The sequence below is a fragment of the Zophobas morio genome, unplaced genomic scaffold (assembly GCF_036711695.1).
Source record: "Zophobas morio isolate AGI-343-1 ecotype UQ-CSIRO unplaced genomic scaffold, CSIRO_AGI_Zmor_V1 ptg000019l, whole genome shotgun sequence".
Classification (NCBI taxonomy): domain Eukaryota; kingdom Metazoa; phylum Arthropoda; class Insecta; order Coleoptera; family Tenebrionidae; genus Zophobas; species Zophobas morio.
Genome location: NW_026972124.1, coordinates 1275642 through 1293385, shown reverse-complemented (window position 1 = coordinate 1293385; position 17744 = coordinate 1275642). Strand labels below are relative to the sequence as shown.

Below are 17744 nucleotides of genomic sequence, written 5' to 3'. Positions count from 1 at the left end.
CAGACGTAAGGGCATCCGCCTAGTCCTTGCGCCCTCGATACCTAATATATCAGCGTGTTATTTATGATGCGGTTTCTTGGCGCACCCAATGCACTTGTTATCACAGAAGTAGTACTGCTTTCTACGAGTCCACAAATTATTTCTTGCGAATATCAATCTATCGGGAATCGGGATACATCATCACGTTCGAGTTGGCCTTTACGATGCGTACTAACGTAGTTCGATTTAATTTTGTCGCTAGCGTGTGCGGATTTTTCTGTAATTTCAGGAGCTCGGTTACGCGGTCGTTTTGGTTTATAAGTCGTCGGGATTATATGTATATACGTGAGGAGTAAGTATACAAACGTTGCCACACTTTGGGATTGGGCTCGCGGTGCAGTTTACGTTACGGTTTGAGTGTCGCAAATGAGTTCTCGGCGTACGAAGGGATGGCAGTTTCCGGTGGGTAAGCGAGTGGGGTTAGATGTTGACGAAGTAATATTATTCTGAGATGTCACCTCTTAATCTTAGAGCAGTCCACTTTCCTCTGTTGGAAGTAATAAATTCTGTGTCATTAATCTTTTTCGTTGCATTTCCCGTAACTACTCCTTAAAATTGATGAATTGGTGAACGAGTATAGGATTCGGGAAATGCAATAATTTCCTGAGAATCAATAAAGAAGAACGAGTTGGTTGTGTTCTAGGTAATAACGTTCTGAGTTTTGCAACGTATTTGGCCTCCGGGGACAAAAGAAAGATGTAAGTGGAAATAGAGCCGAACAAATTTTGCGTATCTAAACGTCGCGAACGATCGTCGTTCGGGAGAATCTCGCATAATGCGTTCTGTCTCTTTGAGTACTAAGTAATTGGATTTTTGATCAATTAAGAAAGTAGATTAACGCTCGACTAATTAGAATACTTTATTAACAATTTTATTTTTTAGCAAGTAATAACAAAAATGATGCAAATGGATTAAGCTTTCTCTTTCTGAAATCAAAAAGATAATATTAATCTTTAAGAGGGGAAGTTGACAAAAAGAACAGACCGCTTTATACTTTATATTTCTAAAAGCAATTTTCCGTTTAATTAGGAAATGAGAAAAATGTGAAAAGGGAGAGACCAAAAATTTAATATGCAATTACAGCATTAGCAGTCTTGGATTAAACCGAGTGTTAATTTTAATTGTTAATTATATCTTTCGTTCGAATTCTGTAAAGAAAAACATTCAATACCAAAATTGTAGTTTTAATTATAGTTGGTATTAAACTCGCCAAGTGCCGAGTATCGAACAAAACTGTTCAATTACGCGATTTCAGTTCTAACTAAAAATATCGAGCTTACTGTTAAATTAAGCTTCTCTGTCTCTCTCGTTGCTCATTATTTGATTTTTATCTAGATTTTGAGCGTTATATTTCCCTTTAATCGCTTTATTTTACTCCACTTCGTCATTAAAGGGGTTTTTAGATTTCTAGATAAACACTCGATATTGTACTCTAACAGTCCGTCGGACCATTATTTTGCGATCTTTTCTCGCCGCGTTCGACGCTCACCGTGTGTTTCATTAATAAACAATAAATCAAACATTACGTTTATGTACTGTTCGACACATTAGCATAATATATTTAGATAAGAGCCGGGCTACATCAAGCAGAAAATTCTATTATTTACGGTCAATTTATGCATAAAATCAATATTAATATGCATAATTACGGCGTTCCCGAAACCGATAAATTACGCCACATTCGATCGATATATTTGTCGGTTTTCCAACTGTCCGCACTTGTTCGGCGAAAAAAAATTTTTTCGACGTCCACGCCCGCGGTTACGCCAACAGGTCGAAACACTCAAAATGAACCAAAACTGAGAGAAAGTGCAGTCAACAGTCACACGCGGGCTATATATAACGTGGGCGTAGTATAGGTGTCGGGGCTATCGGGGTTGTAAGGGAGACCCGAATCAGGTGAAGCATACCCTAGTTATTTACGACGTTCAACAAATCCTCCAATCAGTATAAAGAACAGCCGTGATCTATGTCCCCATTTCGACTCCGTTTTTATTATTATTATTTTTTTGCCGTCGTCCTCGTAAGGTGCACCCAATTAACAACTCCACCTATATTGATTTATTAATCCCGTTGCAAAGTTAAGAACAATATTTTGATCGTTGAATTACTGCCACGTAACCGTCTCAGGTAGTCATAAAGAAAATTAATTACTTACGTTTCTGCGTTATGTTCTATGGAGTTTATGGTTTTGTTTTATTACTGGATGCTCGACTACGGTAATTAATACAAAATTTAACAGTTGCCGGCTAAAATTAAAAATTCATTCGTTACTAATTTATTCGATCGGAAATTTACCCCATTTGAAGCTTCCTGCTATTATCGATTCATTTAACAGTCCACAATAGTGTGAACTTTGGCGGGTCCGACTGAAGCAATAACCATACGACTTGGATCGTTCGTGGTTTGTCCAATTTTGTTTGAAGGAGAGATCCACCACAAACATTCGGGTGCGTCGAAAGCTCGACATCGAACGTCCGTTATTAGTTCTCTTTAAATTTTTCCGAGCCGGCGGGCCCATAGCTAAAAGCAGTGTCAACGCAGCGAAGGACGAACTTTTTAACGTTCGACCCCTAAGGGACTTTTAACACTCAGATACGCTAATAAAAAATTAGAGACGCAAACACATCGAGGACAACACGGTGGCAGGTGGATGGATTGATTAATGTTTGGATTAAACAAGAGACAAGTTAGATAAACGCAGAGATACATCACCTTAACATTAAACTGAAAATCCTATATGACAGAATGATGGAAATAGGCACGTTTGTGTAGATCAAGTGGATCAGGGGTACCTAACACCTAAACTAATAAAACTAAGGGGGATTAAACCCACTTAAAAGCTTTAGTATTAGATTCAGATTTTTTAGAAACCTCGACGAGATAAGTTTTAATGGTTTTGACGTAAAACAGTGAAGCGTTTAGTAACAGTAGGTTAATTATACTTGAACACCTACGTGGTAGAAAATTGAATTCACCGGGGCCGTTGGCCACACCTGCAGTCATTGTATGCTGTGGGAAAAAGGAAAAATCAGGAAGCGGTCGTAAATGACTTATTTAATACGAAGGTGTCGGTTATTTACTTTATGAATTTCTATGTTATTTATCACTTTTGCCTAGCTCCACTGTCGTTATCGGTCCTCCACGTTCTTTTTTTATTCTACACTTTTTCATCTGTTGGAAAGTTTTCAGGTCTCTGGACGACGTCGATCATAGAAATTCGTCCTAAAATCGTCAAAGTTATTTTGTGCATCGATTCCAAGCTTTTTTTTCGATAAGTTATTTCGATATCAGAACTTTGCCGATTTAGTAAGCATGATTTATAGATGTCGAGCTTTCTACTCCAGAAGGACTCACTTTGACGTTAACGGTGACACAAGTATGCACATAGTTGGAAAGTGCTATTTATTTTGAGCAAAGGGAGAATACGTCGCAGCAGTAATAAAAGTAGATATGTATTATTCGGTGCTCATCCGTCTGTTCTGCAAATTTGATGATGCAGAAAGTCGATTCAGATGACCAAATCCGGTTGACGAATATGTATGCTAATTGCACGAAGCGTCCACAGAGGGCACACTGGTGTCGACTATCGACCGCTAGATGTCTTTAGGTGTAGTTCAGATGTGGTAAGTAACACGGGGAATTTGAGAAAACCGGATGTCGAATCATATCGTGAATCTTGGAAATAAAAGCGAATCAACTATTATATTACACTACAATACTACAGTATTAAGTAAGGGTGGAATGAAGTTGTTTCATATCCACTTCATGATCACCGCGTAGTAGAGAGTAGCAAAAAGCTTTGTGCTATTACTGAATTGTTGCTGCCTCGACGTCGTCTACTTCATTGGTTAAATCGATATGAAGACCCAGCGACTTGTCGGCGTGCTTGCTTTGTCATTTCAATGCCGAATTATCCCATAATGGATATGTCTTTGTTGCGGTCTCTTTTTCGTCGAGGCGTACTACTCCATTAACAGTTATATGAGTATGTGCGTCAAAAGACACTTCTGTTTCGTGGCTGCCCCGACCGACAATAATCACGTTGCAGTTTTCTGACGTTACACGCTGAGTATTGTTGTCGGGTACTTTTACTATGTCCTAAAAACTCCCGGAAGTGCTGTACTTACCAGTTTTAAGCAATATAGTATTGTGACTTTTACGGCCGCAGTAATAAATTTTGCTCATAATGTTGTAAAGAAATAAGTCACTTATTTTAACTGGATAAAGTTCTTTCTTAAGGGGCATTTACACGGCGCGGTGCGACCCCGAGACCGTAAACTATAAGTATCATCTTTATTACGTGTCCATCCTTTGCGACAGCTATCCGTAATAATTCATGTGCTTTAATTTTATAGCATTCCATTACGTGTGTAGTTATTTTCGCGAGACGTGTAATTTCTCCTTTAGGCAGTAAAAATTGAAAAAAATCATTTTAGTTCCCTCCGGTTTGAGCGCGGCGCGCTATATAATGCGACGTTGTCTTTGCTACATAAAAGAAAGAAAACAGACAATGCGGACAACAAATCATCTTTTGTTGCTATAAATACAAGTAGTTTGTAACTGCCGAGACAAATAGTGCGAAAGGAGGATTAAACATTTGTTTTAGCGCTTTCGCAAAACATCATTAGAGCGAAATACGAATATGTCGGAACGTTATTAGCCAAGTTCGGGAAAGTTATTTGGCAAATTCAAAGAAGAGGTTATAGTAATGAGACATCTTGCTTTAAGTGATATTTAATATATTGAACAGTAGCTTTTGAATGAAACATCACATAGTTGCGAAGTGTACGAGTCAATCTGCAAATTTCATGTTCTATTATAAAACAAAGTGTTTATTACATCGAACATGCATTAGCGTTTTCATTAGTTTGAAAATGTTGTGACTGTAGCTACGTTTTGAGCGTCATTTAATTGTCAAATGGAGGAATTTGGACTTCAGAGTAGCGTACATTTGAAGGAATTACAGTGTCGTAATCTATAGCTTTATGCTTCTGCATATTTTGCTCCATTATTAAAGCCACTATCGCGTCTAAGCTGTACAGTAAAAGCGATCTAAGAAACGACGTTTATTCCACGAAGCACGGTGTCGCGACGCCGCGAAACAACTATAAATTCGATCCGTCTTTGGGAAATTATTCGAATATCGACAAAATTTCAGTTTCGTTGCTTCGTTCGATAGCCGGCGTGATTTTTTAGGGCGCCAGCAAGTTGTCCAAATAATAAAGAAATAAATCGACAAGTTTGCAACCGTCGACTAAAGAATTGATTATGATTATTAACATATCGACTCAGGTCAGTCAAATCTTCCTACTACATGGACGTATCAGGCGCCAGGCGCGGAGAGATCAACCTTTTCGCGTATTAATAATTAATTATTTAGAATATTAAAACGGGGCTAAAATGACGATAACGATACGAAAAACGTACATATTTCATTTCGGACCGGGGCCAGATGTCCGACGTGAATTTTCGTAAATATTCGAGTTTTTGTCGGCTTAAAAATCCGACGAAATAAAGCCTATAAAGTAAAGTAGTGACGTTTTTATACGGGGCCATTATGTTTGAATAAATCATCGCATAAACTCGGAATTCGGTTCTAAATTGTTTGTTTTTATTGTCCTTTGTTAATAAAACATTTTAACGTTAATGTAGCATTTAAAATGTTTAAAATCTACCCTTGAATACATTAGCCGCCCTAAAAATTTATTTTTTATTGGACTAGGTGTGTCCACTCTCACAAATGGCCTCCCACATAATGCACAATGAGCTTTAAACCTGTGCCAGACAAGCCGCAAATTTAAAGAAGGGACCCACCGTGTAAAATATCCGACAAAATAAATCACGTCACGTTAAATAACAGACTTGCTTCTATTGTTTGAGCTTTTATCGAATAATTTATTATTTATATTTTTTGTTTACAGAAAGGCGACTGTTCGATTTTTATGTGAAATTCGGGATTTGTCGATGATAAATGATAAAATATACTCGAAATCAAGCAGTCAGCAATCAAGTTGTACAAACATTCAAACACTGCCGGAACGTGAATCACATTTGTCTTTCATCCCGGACGTATTGAATATCGTTTAATCAAACAGAGATACTGTTAATTCTTCGAAAACCGGCGAAAAATCGAAAGCTTCTTTAATTACTTCCACTCTCGTAAAAATTTATGTGAACAATACTCATAGAGGAACAATCTCGACAGTAAATCTTTACTAAAGCAAATAAAATAAAACCGTAAAAGGTCTAAGTGAGGGATCATGTCGCATCTCGGAAATATCGGAATTTATTGACTTAATGAAAGAGTTTTATTGTCCAATATTTTGTCTAATTTTTTCCAGCTCCTATCATTTTTATCGTTTTAAGTAACGAAAAATTCCGATTTATCGTGTAAGCATAATGTGCGACTCGCGCTATAAAACGTTCCACCGTTAAGGTTCTAGACTTTCGTCGCCTTCGGTACAAATTTGAAGTAGTTCGATCCATTTTTCGTCTTCTGTACATACTACATATATTCCGGAGCAAAAATTACGATCATAATGGAATCGATTGTGGCGCATATGAATATAATTTACGCAGCGCGCCTACGTTTTTTACACGTTGGTGGTAAAGCAGCGAAGTAAAATCAGTGATGGAAGACATTAAGTTACCTTTATTAGGGACAACAATGGGTAATGTGTCTCCAACGTTGAATAGAATGTTTAGGGGGTGGTCTTATAAATGTTCGTCGCCCGAGAAGAATACAAATACCAGCTCGAAACAGATTTGATTCGTTTACTCGTTTAATTTTAAATAATGTCTTAGCTTACCTTCATCCAGATAAATAGTTGTAACCGAATTCGTTTTAATTTGTCGGAAATTTCGACGAAAGTGCGAATATTCTCACCATATATCATTTGATGTGTTTCTTTCATTTCACGGTTAAAAGGAAACACGTAGCAATATGAATACAACCCGGCAGAAGTAAAGCATTTTTTTTAAATTATGAGCTTGTCACGAAAAGCGTAAACTGACGCCTGTCATCGTTTGTAGAAGTTTGGCAAATCCTCATGAAAATTTCGGTACGGTTTCAGCTTCATGATAAGCTATGTGGAGAACGGAGGCGATACAGACAACAACAGTGCTTCTATTATTTGTCATTTCGGATAAATCGTCCGCTTTTTTGAATCTTGTAACGCAAATGTATAGCCTTTTGCACAATTCGTAAAGCTCGTGAACGGCAGTTAAGTTGCTCGCATGTGTGATATTCAAATCATCGTATAAATATGTCAGCTGCGTCATTACTGGGCGTCCTACTGGTTCTCTTTGCATTTTAAATGTTATGTCACTTTAATTAGTCGTCATTGAGGAAATAAAAATAAAATACGCCACCAAAACGTACCCACGATGGAAAGAAGGAAACTCGTCGTCCCCGCGCGCACGAAAAACGAAATCGTGATCGACGAAATTCTCTGTCAAAAATCGACGCCTTTCTCCTCTCCTTGTTCTCGTCATTTTTTAATCAATCAATCTGCGACTTTAATTAAATGCCGCATAGATGCGAAGTTTTATAGAAAAAGTTTCCCTCATAAATAAATTAAATAAAGCACACATATTTTCAAAGAGTTTTTCGTGAAAACACTTAATCGTTTATGTTTTGACGTGTTTGTTATGTATTATACATACGAGAAGATTAATTATGCTATCATTGTCCACATTTGCTTCGTGAATGCCGCAAATCAATACTCCAAGATGTAATAAACGTGGTTAAAACGTTATCAAGCCGTTCGAGCTCTATAACGCAAACTGATCGATCTAAACACACATTTTTTTACTTTCCATTTAAATACTGTTTTTAACAAAGAGTTGAGAAACGCACAAAAACGCCAAGATAAAACGACTGCGTAGGCACCTTTTTTTCCTAACTTGTATTTTAAAATTAGAGTAGGTGTTAAAGTAAATTGTCTTTAAATAAGGATCCTTTTCTTTTGCGTAACTCCGACGACTCGCCCGTGTTTACGAAACCCGAGCCTTTGTTACTTCCGTTAATTAAGCTCAACATTTTATTTAAACAAAAATTGGACTACAAAAATATAAACACGATATGACGCGGGTCGCACCGGAACAAACACCACCCACTACATTGTAACGATCGACAGAAAGTTTGTCAACTTTACCAGTCGAGACGCCTGTGCATTTTCGGCAAAAAAATTTCTTTAAAATCGTTTGATGATGGATACGCTTTCGGTCGTCCCTTTCTTCTAGATGGTTAACGGAACACGAACTTTTCCACTTCCGTCACGCTGTCAGTTTTTGGTGACGTCACGCGACAAAAACGAGCTCGCTTTTAAGTTGCTATTTTACGAAACAACTAAAACAGCAACTTGCGAAGTACTAGAGTTCATTCGTATCAATTGTGGTACCACCTTATAGGCAACCAACCGTACGCTCGGTATCGACAACAGGTGACTTTTCGAACATGTTTTTTTTACGACGATTGAGGCATTTTGTGTGAGTAAGAATACGACATAGCAGAAGTACGAAAGATGGAAGGATATCGTCATCGTAGGCGCACTTAAATATGACGAAAACGATTCGCATAATAAAGAAGTACGAGACTGGGGGGGCAGTGTGTCTCAAAAACTTCATAAAAAGACGCAGTGTGGATCCGAAAGCAAGTTGGGGTTTTTTGTCGTCCTTGAAACGGGTCTTGAATTACGCGTATTCAAAAGGCTTCGTTAAGCGCTGAAATGCGTTTTTCAATTTCCGTAATTTATGACAACCGCGTTACATTTACATTTGTGCATTAGTCATTCGGTGGGTTTGTTATACGGAAGTACGCGTGGCAGCGTATGAAAGATGATGCGTGCAATCTACATATGTTTAACGCGAAGGTGGTTTTAAGCGAAATCCGTGTAAAACTAGCACTTTCGGTATGAAATCTGGAACCAGATTTTAATTGGGGTCAGGTGTTTTTGTATTTTTAGTTTCATATAGACGACATATAACTCGAATCTCTTTTGTACGGTGGGTCACAGAGACCACCTCTCCCGGAAATCGCTCAAAGGCAAAGAATACGCGGCGTACGCGCCCGTACACCCGGTCTTGATAAAGGTGACAATCACCGAACACTTATTGAAAGTTCCATTTTCGAGCCACGAACTCTTTCTTGATTTTTGCTTTTTTTATGCACGCCGTAGACAAACTTCTCACTTCGACACGAGTATTTCTAGCAAAACTCGGACCGTGTTGATAAAAGAGCCGCGGAGTTCTTCATGTTTTTGTATAGTAGTAGTAGTATGGCGATTTCTTCTCGAGTGCGAAGAATAATCGTTAAGTTGAGCGTGCATTGATTTTTGTGGAATTTATTCTTATTCCGAAATTAAAATCGTTAGGGCCTCATCCAAAAATTAGGAAGATTTACTTAGTCTTATTGTGTTTTGAGTTTTCCTTTTAAGCTTTAGAAACTCGGGAAAATTGCTAAAGTTGAGATTTTAGCGAGTAATGTTCTTTAAATTAATTTTTTATGTATACTGGAACCTACCGAGATAAGACAAAGAAGTGATGTTCTACGCTGGCACCCTTGCGTACACACCCTGCGTCCGTTAGCATTCACGGCTTTAGTAATTACTCAATTTACCCATTTTAGCCACGGTCTAATACTCGCAGTAATTGTCAGCATTGAACGCGGTTTAAACTTAATAAGTTGTATACGGCGCAATTATCCTTATTAGCAAATAACCCTACGATCTCGAGTCCGATACCCTCCATCGACCAAACGGGAATCCAATTAACACATATTGTGTAATGATCTGTTTTGGCAAAACACTTAATTGCTTAAAAAGCCCTTTGCGCACTTCGCGAGTAATCGAGTTAACGTTTAATTCGTGATAATTTCATTTCTCGAATGGAATGAAGTTATAAATTGGTTTTACACGTGATCGGAAATGGTCTTAATTCGTTTCTTGTTGCTATTTACCAGAGACGGAAAATACGGAGAGATACATCTGCACGAGCCGCCACGCACTCGCCTAACTGTATTGTGGGTTGTATAAGTGCACGATAGCGACGTTCGACTCTCCTGTAGATTAAATTATTTTCGACTAAAAGCCTGTTTTCCTTGATACGGCGTACACATTTAAGTTGAGGTTTTAACTAATTTACACTACAAGGCGCGATTAATGTTAACAGTTCACTACTAGTTTGGAATTTTGTCGATAATTATTCGAAGAGGTGACGCTACATTAGCCGCGTGACATGATCCGAGTTCGTCAACAGAGAATTTTAGATAGATCGTTAAAACGCTCTTAGAGCGAATGCCGATAATTTTTAATTGGAGGGAAGAGAAAGCAATTAGAGAAGTACGTGTAGTCACACGTAACCCATTTACCAGTGGCGTAACCACGAGAAGGACTCGCGATTTGATTTAGTTTTTCGAACTTTCGTCGCTTGACGCATGCGCCATGACGTTCGCCGGGCATCAAGTGGCGTAGCACGCAAGAAAAAAACAAGAAAAAATTTAAACTTTACCACTTGTTATAAAAACTTGTTCCGTCGACTAACGAAAAAAAAGTGTAATGCTGAAGCGATTCTCCCCTCTTCTGCAAATTCCACAACAGCGTTTTGTAGATGTAGTAAGTTTAATCACCTCCATTACACATCAGTTAGTAATTGTCATTTTTTCTTTTCAGCAAAATTCAAAGTCTCTTTTTTCCTTAATGGTAAGTTCATAACGAAGTTAGTTATAATAGAGTTTCTTAAATTAATGTACTAAAAACACAAAATGACATTACTCTTGTATATTACTAACTCAATTAGAGAAACAAAAGTCGTTAACTTTAAACGACAACCCTCATCCATGTAGAAAAGTAAGTATGTACATAACTCCTAATCGGCTTTTTAAAAGTTCTAATTTATTTCTGCTTTTACGGGTTTCTTGAGGCGGTAGTTTATTCGTTTCGGTGGAACTCGACCGAATTTTAATGAAACACGAATCAAAATCTCTACCATCAGACTTTTACAACAGAAGGAGTGTTCCTTATGACTTCGTTACTCCCATAAAAAATATGTGCAGTCGTTGGTGTTTTCTTTATTAATCGAATTTATCAACGTAGAACTTTGCGGCGATCTCCAGGAACTGCCTCCACTTAAAATTTACACATTTGCGTAATTTGTGCGTGTTGTATGTACATTCTAATTTGAGAAGTTAAGTTTTTGTGCATTTCCTTGACACGGCTACGGTTAGAAATTTGGAAGAAGTATCGGAAAATGGGAGGTTTTAGATGTGGAGAATTTTGCGAAAAGGCCGAGTTTGTGTAAAAATGTCAAAAGCGCGAATCGTCTTTGATAAAAAGAGGCAAATGTGTGTGTGTGCGTGTAGGCAAGAACAAAGGTGTGTCAGAAACGTAAAATGGGAATAGCGTAGACTAGTATAAGGAAGACATACTGTGTTTAAATAATAAACTGCACATCAAAGAAGTGGGTGCTAGTAGTGGAATATCAGACCTCAAGGGGAGTGTCAAATTCAACCCGCATGTTTGAGAACAAACTAAAAGCGAGCGGAATAGAGGGCTGAAATATTGTTGAGTAAAGTACGCACTTTTTCTAAACAGCTCAATCAAGAAATTTGAAATTCGACAAATTCGAGAAATTTCATGAGGACAAGGAATAATGAGGCTCGACGCCCAAACAAACTTTCGCCAAAAGGGGGCTAAATAAATTTAGATAAGTGGAGAGAATGCGCTTTTTATCGCAAGAATCGAGAAGTCGGAATCGGATGAATTCGAATCGGGGAGACCTCGTTCAAAATATAATGACTCTTGTAAATTTGAATGTACCTAATCTTATTCATACTATTAGTAAGAAATGAAGTCGTCGGTTTGCGCTTGTTGTATTTCCAGCTTTATTGTGAACGAGCAGTCGAGGATTGCGACCACAATTTCTAATTGTCCTGACGTCACTCGAGTTCCCATAGGATTAACTTCACCCTAGGCGACCCAAGGCACAACAAAACAACCTGCTCCTTTCGATCTTATAGAATTTACAACGAACCTAACACGTTAAATTTCGTTTTAAAACAATACCTTCGTCTCGAGCCGATTTATTTGTTTGCGGCAATTCGACCAAATCCTCTCGTTTGCCCGAACTGCCGATGGATTCGCTAATCAAACATGTAAATGACAAGTGTTACACAATAGTTATGAATAATAAATTAAATATTCTCTATTGCCTTCTCCTTGTGGATCCCTTCCTGTGTACATTTCGACCCTAAAATCTCTATGACGACCTCACTAACGGTCGGTTCCTTTGCCCTTTCCCGTCTAGGACGGAAATTTATATTCTCAAATCTACTTACGTAGCATACATTAACTTCAAAACGAACAACACCTACATCGATTTTTTTTATCATCATCCAAAGATCAAATAAACGACTTCAACAACCTTTCACCCCCGGCTCTATAAATTTAGACTTTGGCTAATTTTTCCCCTGAGATGTATTAAAGAAATACTCGACATTAACCCCAAAAAGGTGACCTTTCTCCGCTCATTTATTTAATACCGACATCATTTTCGCCCAAGATCTGCAACTTCGTCGTCGTCGTCGTGTGCATATCGCGCACATCTCCAACTTCGCACACTTAACGCGTACGTCGTAAATTTAAAAAAAATCGCCGAAATTTAATGCATTTTTGCCGGCACGCTTTTAAAATGTGACATTTCTCGCTTTGTTTTGTTTGCTCGTTTGTTCTTTTCTTACATTCTGGTGCGTTTTCATCGCGGTGTCGCCGGAGCAGTTTAACACATATTTGAGATTATGTTAAAGATATTTTTGAAAATTTATGCGATGAAGTAATTTTAACCACTGCGATTGCAGCGATTATCTCGCTGTTTTATCTTTTAATTTCCATTTACAGTTCTTAATTTGCATTTTAACTTTTTATTTTGTCGAGTACGCCTTTGTGCCTTTGTGGAATTCCACAAAGTTTGATGGCACCGATTCGCATGTATCTGCCGATTCCGTTTTCGCCTGTTCTAGATGAATTCGCGCAGAAATCGAAGTGGAAATTATTAGTTGGCTGAAAAATTATCGGAAGTTTTATTGGACGGTGGTGGTGATTGTGAACATTTTCAAAGGGTTGGAATTCGGATAACGTGAATAAAATATCGGCGACCACGGAGAGAACTGGACCGAATTAAGTCGCAGGTTGTAACGCTCGACCGATCATTATAACTTAATTAGCTTCGCATGAAATTCATTTTGTCTAATAAAACGGGGAAATAATTAAGAACGCGAGAGAAAATGACGGAAAATGGCATAAAAGACGAAAGTAAAATTTGTTGTTTGGACGATTTTGGGAATGAAGATTTGGTAATTGCGCAAATATTTCGCAAAGACCAGAGAAAGAAATGTCGTTTTTGTAATTCTCTGATCGAGCTCATTATTGGCTGGAACCTGTCGCGTCGCGAGTGTTTCTTTTCGGACGATGAGAGATCTCCCATGGGTCAGATTCGCGTGCGATCGTGGTGGCCCGTCTCGGACGAACTGGGGGCGAAATCGAAGCGCAAATTATTGTTCAGTGAAAAATTATGGAAAGTTTTATTGGATGGTGTCGGTAATCGGGAAGATTTTCAAAAGGGTTGGAGTTCGCGGGTGAGTATGCGGTAGATTGGATAATTTGAATAAAATGGCGGTGATTGATAGTGCGAAGGTGCATAGAGAATGGTCGTAATTGCTTCGAAATTATATAGATTGATGTCATCGGAGTTGACGCGGGGAAATTATAATAAGCGAGAGGTTCGAAAAAGTTTTCCAAAGAGAAAAAGACGAAGACTTGGTGTTATGAAAGTTTGTGAATCTTATTAAGAAGACAGGCCTGGCTGGTACCGACTTCTTTTACATACTAGTTGCACACTCCGCCTTCTGTCCCGCCGGTATTAAAATTTGTAATTTAATATCCCGTGTAGTACTTTTATTAAGTTTTTCATCCCTTTGTTTCGCAATCTATTAGGCGGGACGTTAAGAAATGCAGCAGATCGATTCTAATAACCGTAGTTTTGATTAAATTCCTCACAAGTTGTGTATCATGTTGTATATGTAATGACGTGCAATTGAGCCCACCGAAGTACTGAATGAGGGAAGGGCGCCGACAGGGCAATATCCGGACCATGATTCATTAAGGCTCGCTTGCTCTAGGTTTGTACCACTTATTAAAGGTAGTTGACGAACTTACACCAGGATAAGACTCTGGATTAGTTGGCCGCGAATTTCTGCTCGTTTCACTCGACTATCATTTGCATTACTTTACTGCGTCAAATTGAGTCGGGCGCTATGGGGCAATCACGCTCAAGTCTGGAAACGTTGCCGAATACACACACATTTAGATTAAACTGCTTTGCCTAAAATCAACAAAGCCATTGCACGAACACGGAATGTGCAACGCTAACTCTTATCAATTCATTGTTACCCTCCCCAAACATACTCAGACGCACACCCACTTCACAAACTCGATTCATTTACAGCACACAAGAATCACAATATTAACCGCTCGTCTTACGCAAACGATCGATGCCGAATTCTAAACGGGTCACAACAAAAATTGATCCTAGCTAAGAAACATACCGGCTTTATACATAAATCCTCTAGACCATCCGACAGGTCATTCGGAATGGAAATAAAATAGATAAAAGATCGCAATCGATTCCTTCAAACTACGCAAGAATAGTGAATAACTCATTTCTACTCAAATAACCAGAATAAACTCTGGAATTCCATTCACCTCGCTAAGCCAATTGCTAAACCGCTTCGAATTATTTGCCCCTTGATTCGTCGTTTTGAACTCGGTCGTGCTTCATGCAAATTTTATTTAAGTTAAACAGAGCGATTGTTGTTTCTGCGACGAGAACACACGATGGAAAGTTACATCGGATAACACCGAGCGCCAAAATTGAAACGCCGAGTACTAACGCTAACGCGGTACCACGGACAACTATAGGGATCGGATATGAAACTGCAACAAAAATAAACGCAAAAATATATTTTAATTCGACGGTTTACGTGTGCGTTCCCCGTATAATGATCGAGTTTTCTGTTGCCTCAAAGTGGATTGTAACGCTTAAAATGTAAGAGCCGAGTTTGTTTCCGGCCGGAATGGGAGCAATATGAAAAAACGAAAAACTTTTCTCATAACTAATTTCAAGTACGTCTATCTCTCCCTTATGCAATTTTATCAAATCGATTTTCAATTTGTCAATTGAGAAGAACCGGGAGAAATCTTTTTCCCTTTTATTTATTATCGAAGGAAACTTTAATATTAATGAAATTTAAATAACAAGATAATTACGGTAATAACGTTTTCCGTGGTACCTATCAGATTATAGAATCGGTAAAAAAATTTTGTTCATTACTAATGATCGTAGCGAGGTTTATTACTTTTTGTTTTTTATCTTGATAGGTCTAGTATATGTATAGTAGAATTTTAATTTCGTCGAGAAAATGGAATTAAACGGAACGAGTGCTCACTGTAATAACAGTTCGAGTGCCCATTACCGCAAATTATTCTAATCAAATAGTTTTAGTATCAAATGCGTGTGACCGAGAATAAATGTTTCGGTCACGGTGAATTAGAATTGCTCGTCGATAGCAAACCACGCACTATCTGATTTCACTCTGTTGATACTCTTTGCAAGTTGATTGAGTATAACTGGTTGCCTACACGCGCTTAAAACAATTTTTGTTTAAATAGTTAATTTGGAAGCTAAAAAATGCGTACGTTAATGAAACGTGAATTTCCAGGAACGAATGCGGTTATACTGACAGGCAGAGTTCTATCTCCCCGAACCTCTGACGGACTATCAATAGAATAACTGTCAAGTGTGAAACACAACACGTAAACAACGGGGAATACAATAGCGGCTAATTAATACCGAGATTTGTACTAATAATTGCTTTAAATTTAATAATATACTGTTTGTCGGAGTAAACCCTCACCTCGAGAGAAAGGATAAAGGTCATTTGTTTGATTTGAAAAAAAAGATAGCGACTCTTTACGGAAATATATTGTAAAGTTTTTGAATTTTGACGGTAGCGCCATCTAGTACGGTCGATAAACAATTTGATAAAATAAGTTAAATTAAATATTAAAACAAAATAACATTATTTTTTCTAGGGTCGCACAAAACGCGCCGAGCTTTCAGCGATTTTAATAAAAAAAAATATGAATCATGCATGGTTCCGTTGATAAATATTGTTTTTATATTTTGGAGTTGCCGTCATCACGTATCAATCATAATAAGACTTATATGACTTCGATTTTTATTTAACGGCATATAAAATGTTTATCAAGTGTCAAATTGAACCGTCACTTTACTCGAGCTCCACGGATTATTTTTCGCTTCGAAATTTCGCACAAATTGACAACGAGCTTCACGAAAATGTAGGAGAAATTTTATTAATGTTAACATGGCGAAGTAAGGTGATGACGAACTGATAGAGAGACGGTTTTAAATAATTCCACATAAGCGTACCTACGTATACGGTGAAGGTAAGGGATGGTCGGTGAGAGCAGTTAAGCCGACTAAAAGAGTGGCTAATTTTCCGATTGATTTTTATTCAATTTGTCGGTTTGTTTGATGGTATGGCTTGACGTCGGAGAAATAGGGCATCCTACTCGTAGTTTCGATAACATCAAACTGTACGCCGTAATCCTAATTGGATATCGGTTTCTGTAGAGGTGCCAAGCACGGAGTTCAAAAGGGGTCGGACGGTAGTCCTCATAATCTACTTATCAGAACAAACCACAAGATCTCTTCAAACTTTGCCAATAACCATTGTTTTATTTCGGCAACACGATTTGACGGAGTACTTATAACCTGACAATTACGTTTACGTTTCAATTAAATTCGGGACGAAGTAAGCGAGAACTTTCTTAAAAAAATAGTCGCCTTACATTCAAACTAAATATTATGAACTTAAACCTTTCAGTGTATGATTAACGTAAAGCTTTTGAGCCCAGAAAATTGAGTTAAAGGTTGAGCGAATTTTATGGGATGTTTATCTTGCGGTGTAATTAAAGGTTTACGCACTTAGAGCACACAAAAAATAATAAACTTTACCATGTACTTTGATACGAATAAACGATCGATAGATATACTTACGTGAACCAAAAGTGTAACATATATTTTCGGGCGAAAGTGGGATTCAAACGGCGCGTCAAATCGGTGTTCGATTTTAATTATCCGTTAAAATCCTGGAGGTTTACACTAAAAGCAGTAATTAACGTCGCATTACATATTACCATCATTTACCAATTGTGCACAGAATATTCAAAATCACGAAGCTGTTTTGCGTATACCTAAAGCAATTAGTAAATGACTATTCTCGTAAACAAAACCCCGACATTTCCACTACTGCAATTATTTACTAAGCTGGAGATTTTATTTTTTCGGTAGCTTTTACACAACTATTCCCACAAGGGATGATATTTCATCTTCCTCCTCGCGTCGGTTTTTACGTGTTTTGCTTATCTAAAATATTATATTACGTCGTCATTCCATAAAATGTTAATGTTAACGTCTGTTCTCGTTAATTAACGGTTGAAGAGCAAATACAATTATACTTAAAATATCAATACGGGGTGGCAATTGCACGATGAGCTCTTTTTGAACATACAATAAATTTATCTATTATTGATTGTGAACTAATCGCGCTTTAATTGAAATTCAAT

The 17744-nt window shown here is 37.8% G+C and overlaps 2 protein-coding genes across 8 annotated transcripts in view; one reads left to right on the top strand and one right to left on the bottom strand.

Moving 5' to 3' along the window:
• The window catches only part of LOC135131219 (pancreatic triacylglycerol lipase-like), a 173906-nt gene that overhangs the window by 46106 nt on the left and 110056 nt on the right, over window positions 1-17744 (bottom strand). The gene's annotated exons all lie outside the window — the stretch shown is intronic.
• LOC135131212 (agrin-like) overlaps window positions 1-17744 on the top strand; it is a 147729-nt gene that overhangs the window by 23059 nt on the left and 106926 nt on the right. For 3 of the 6 annotated variants that reach the window (XM_064058819.1, XM_064058816.1, XM_064058814.1), the window contains exon 2: window positions 10713-10742. The exons of the other annotated variants lie outside the window; for them this stretch is intronic. In XM_064058819.1, coding sequence (XP_063914889.1) covers window positions 10713-10742 — 30 coding nt within the window. The remainder of the gene's footprint in view (window positions 1-10712; window positions 10743-17744) is intronic. 6 annotated transcript variants of the gene reach the window in all.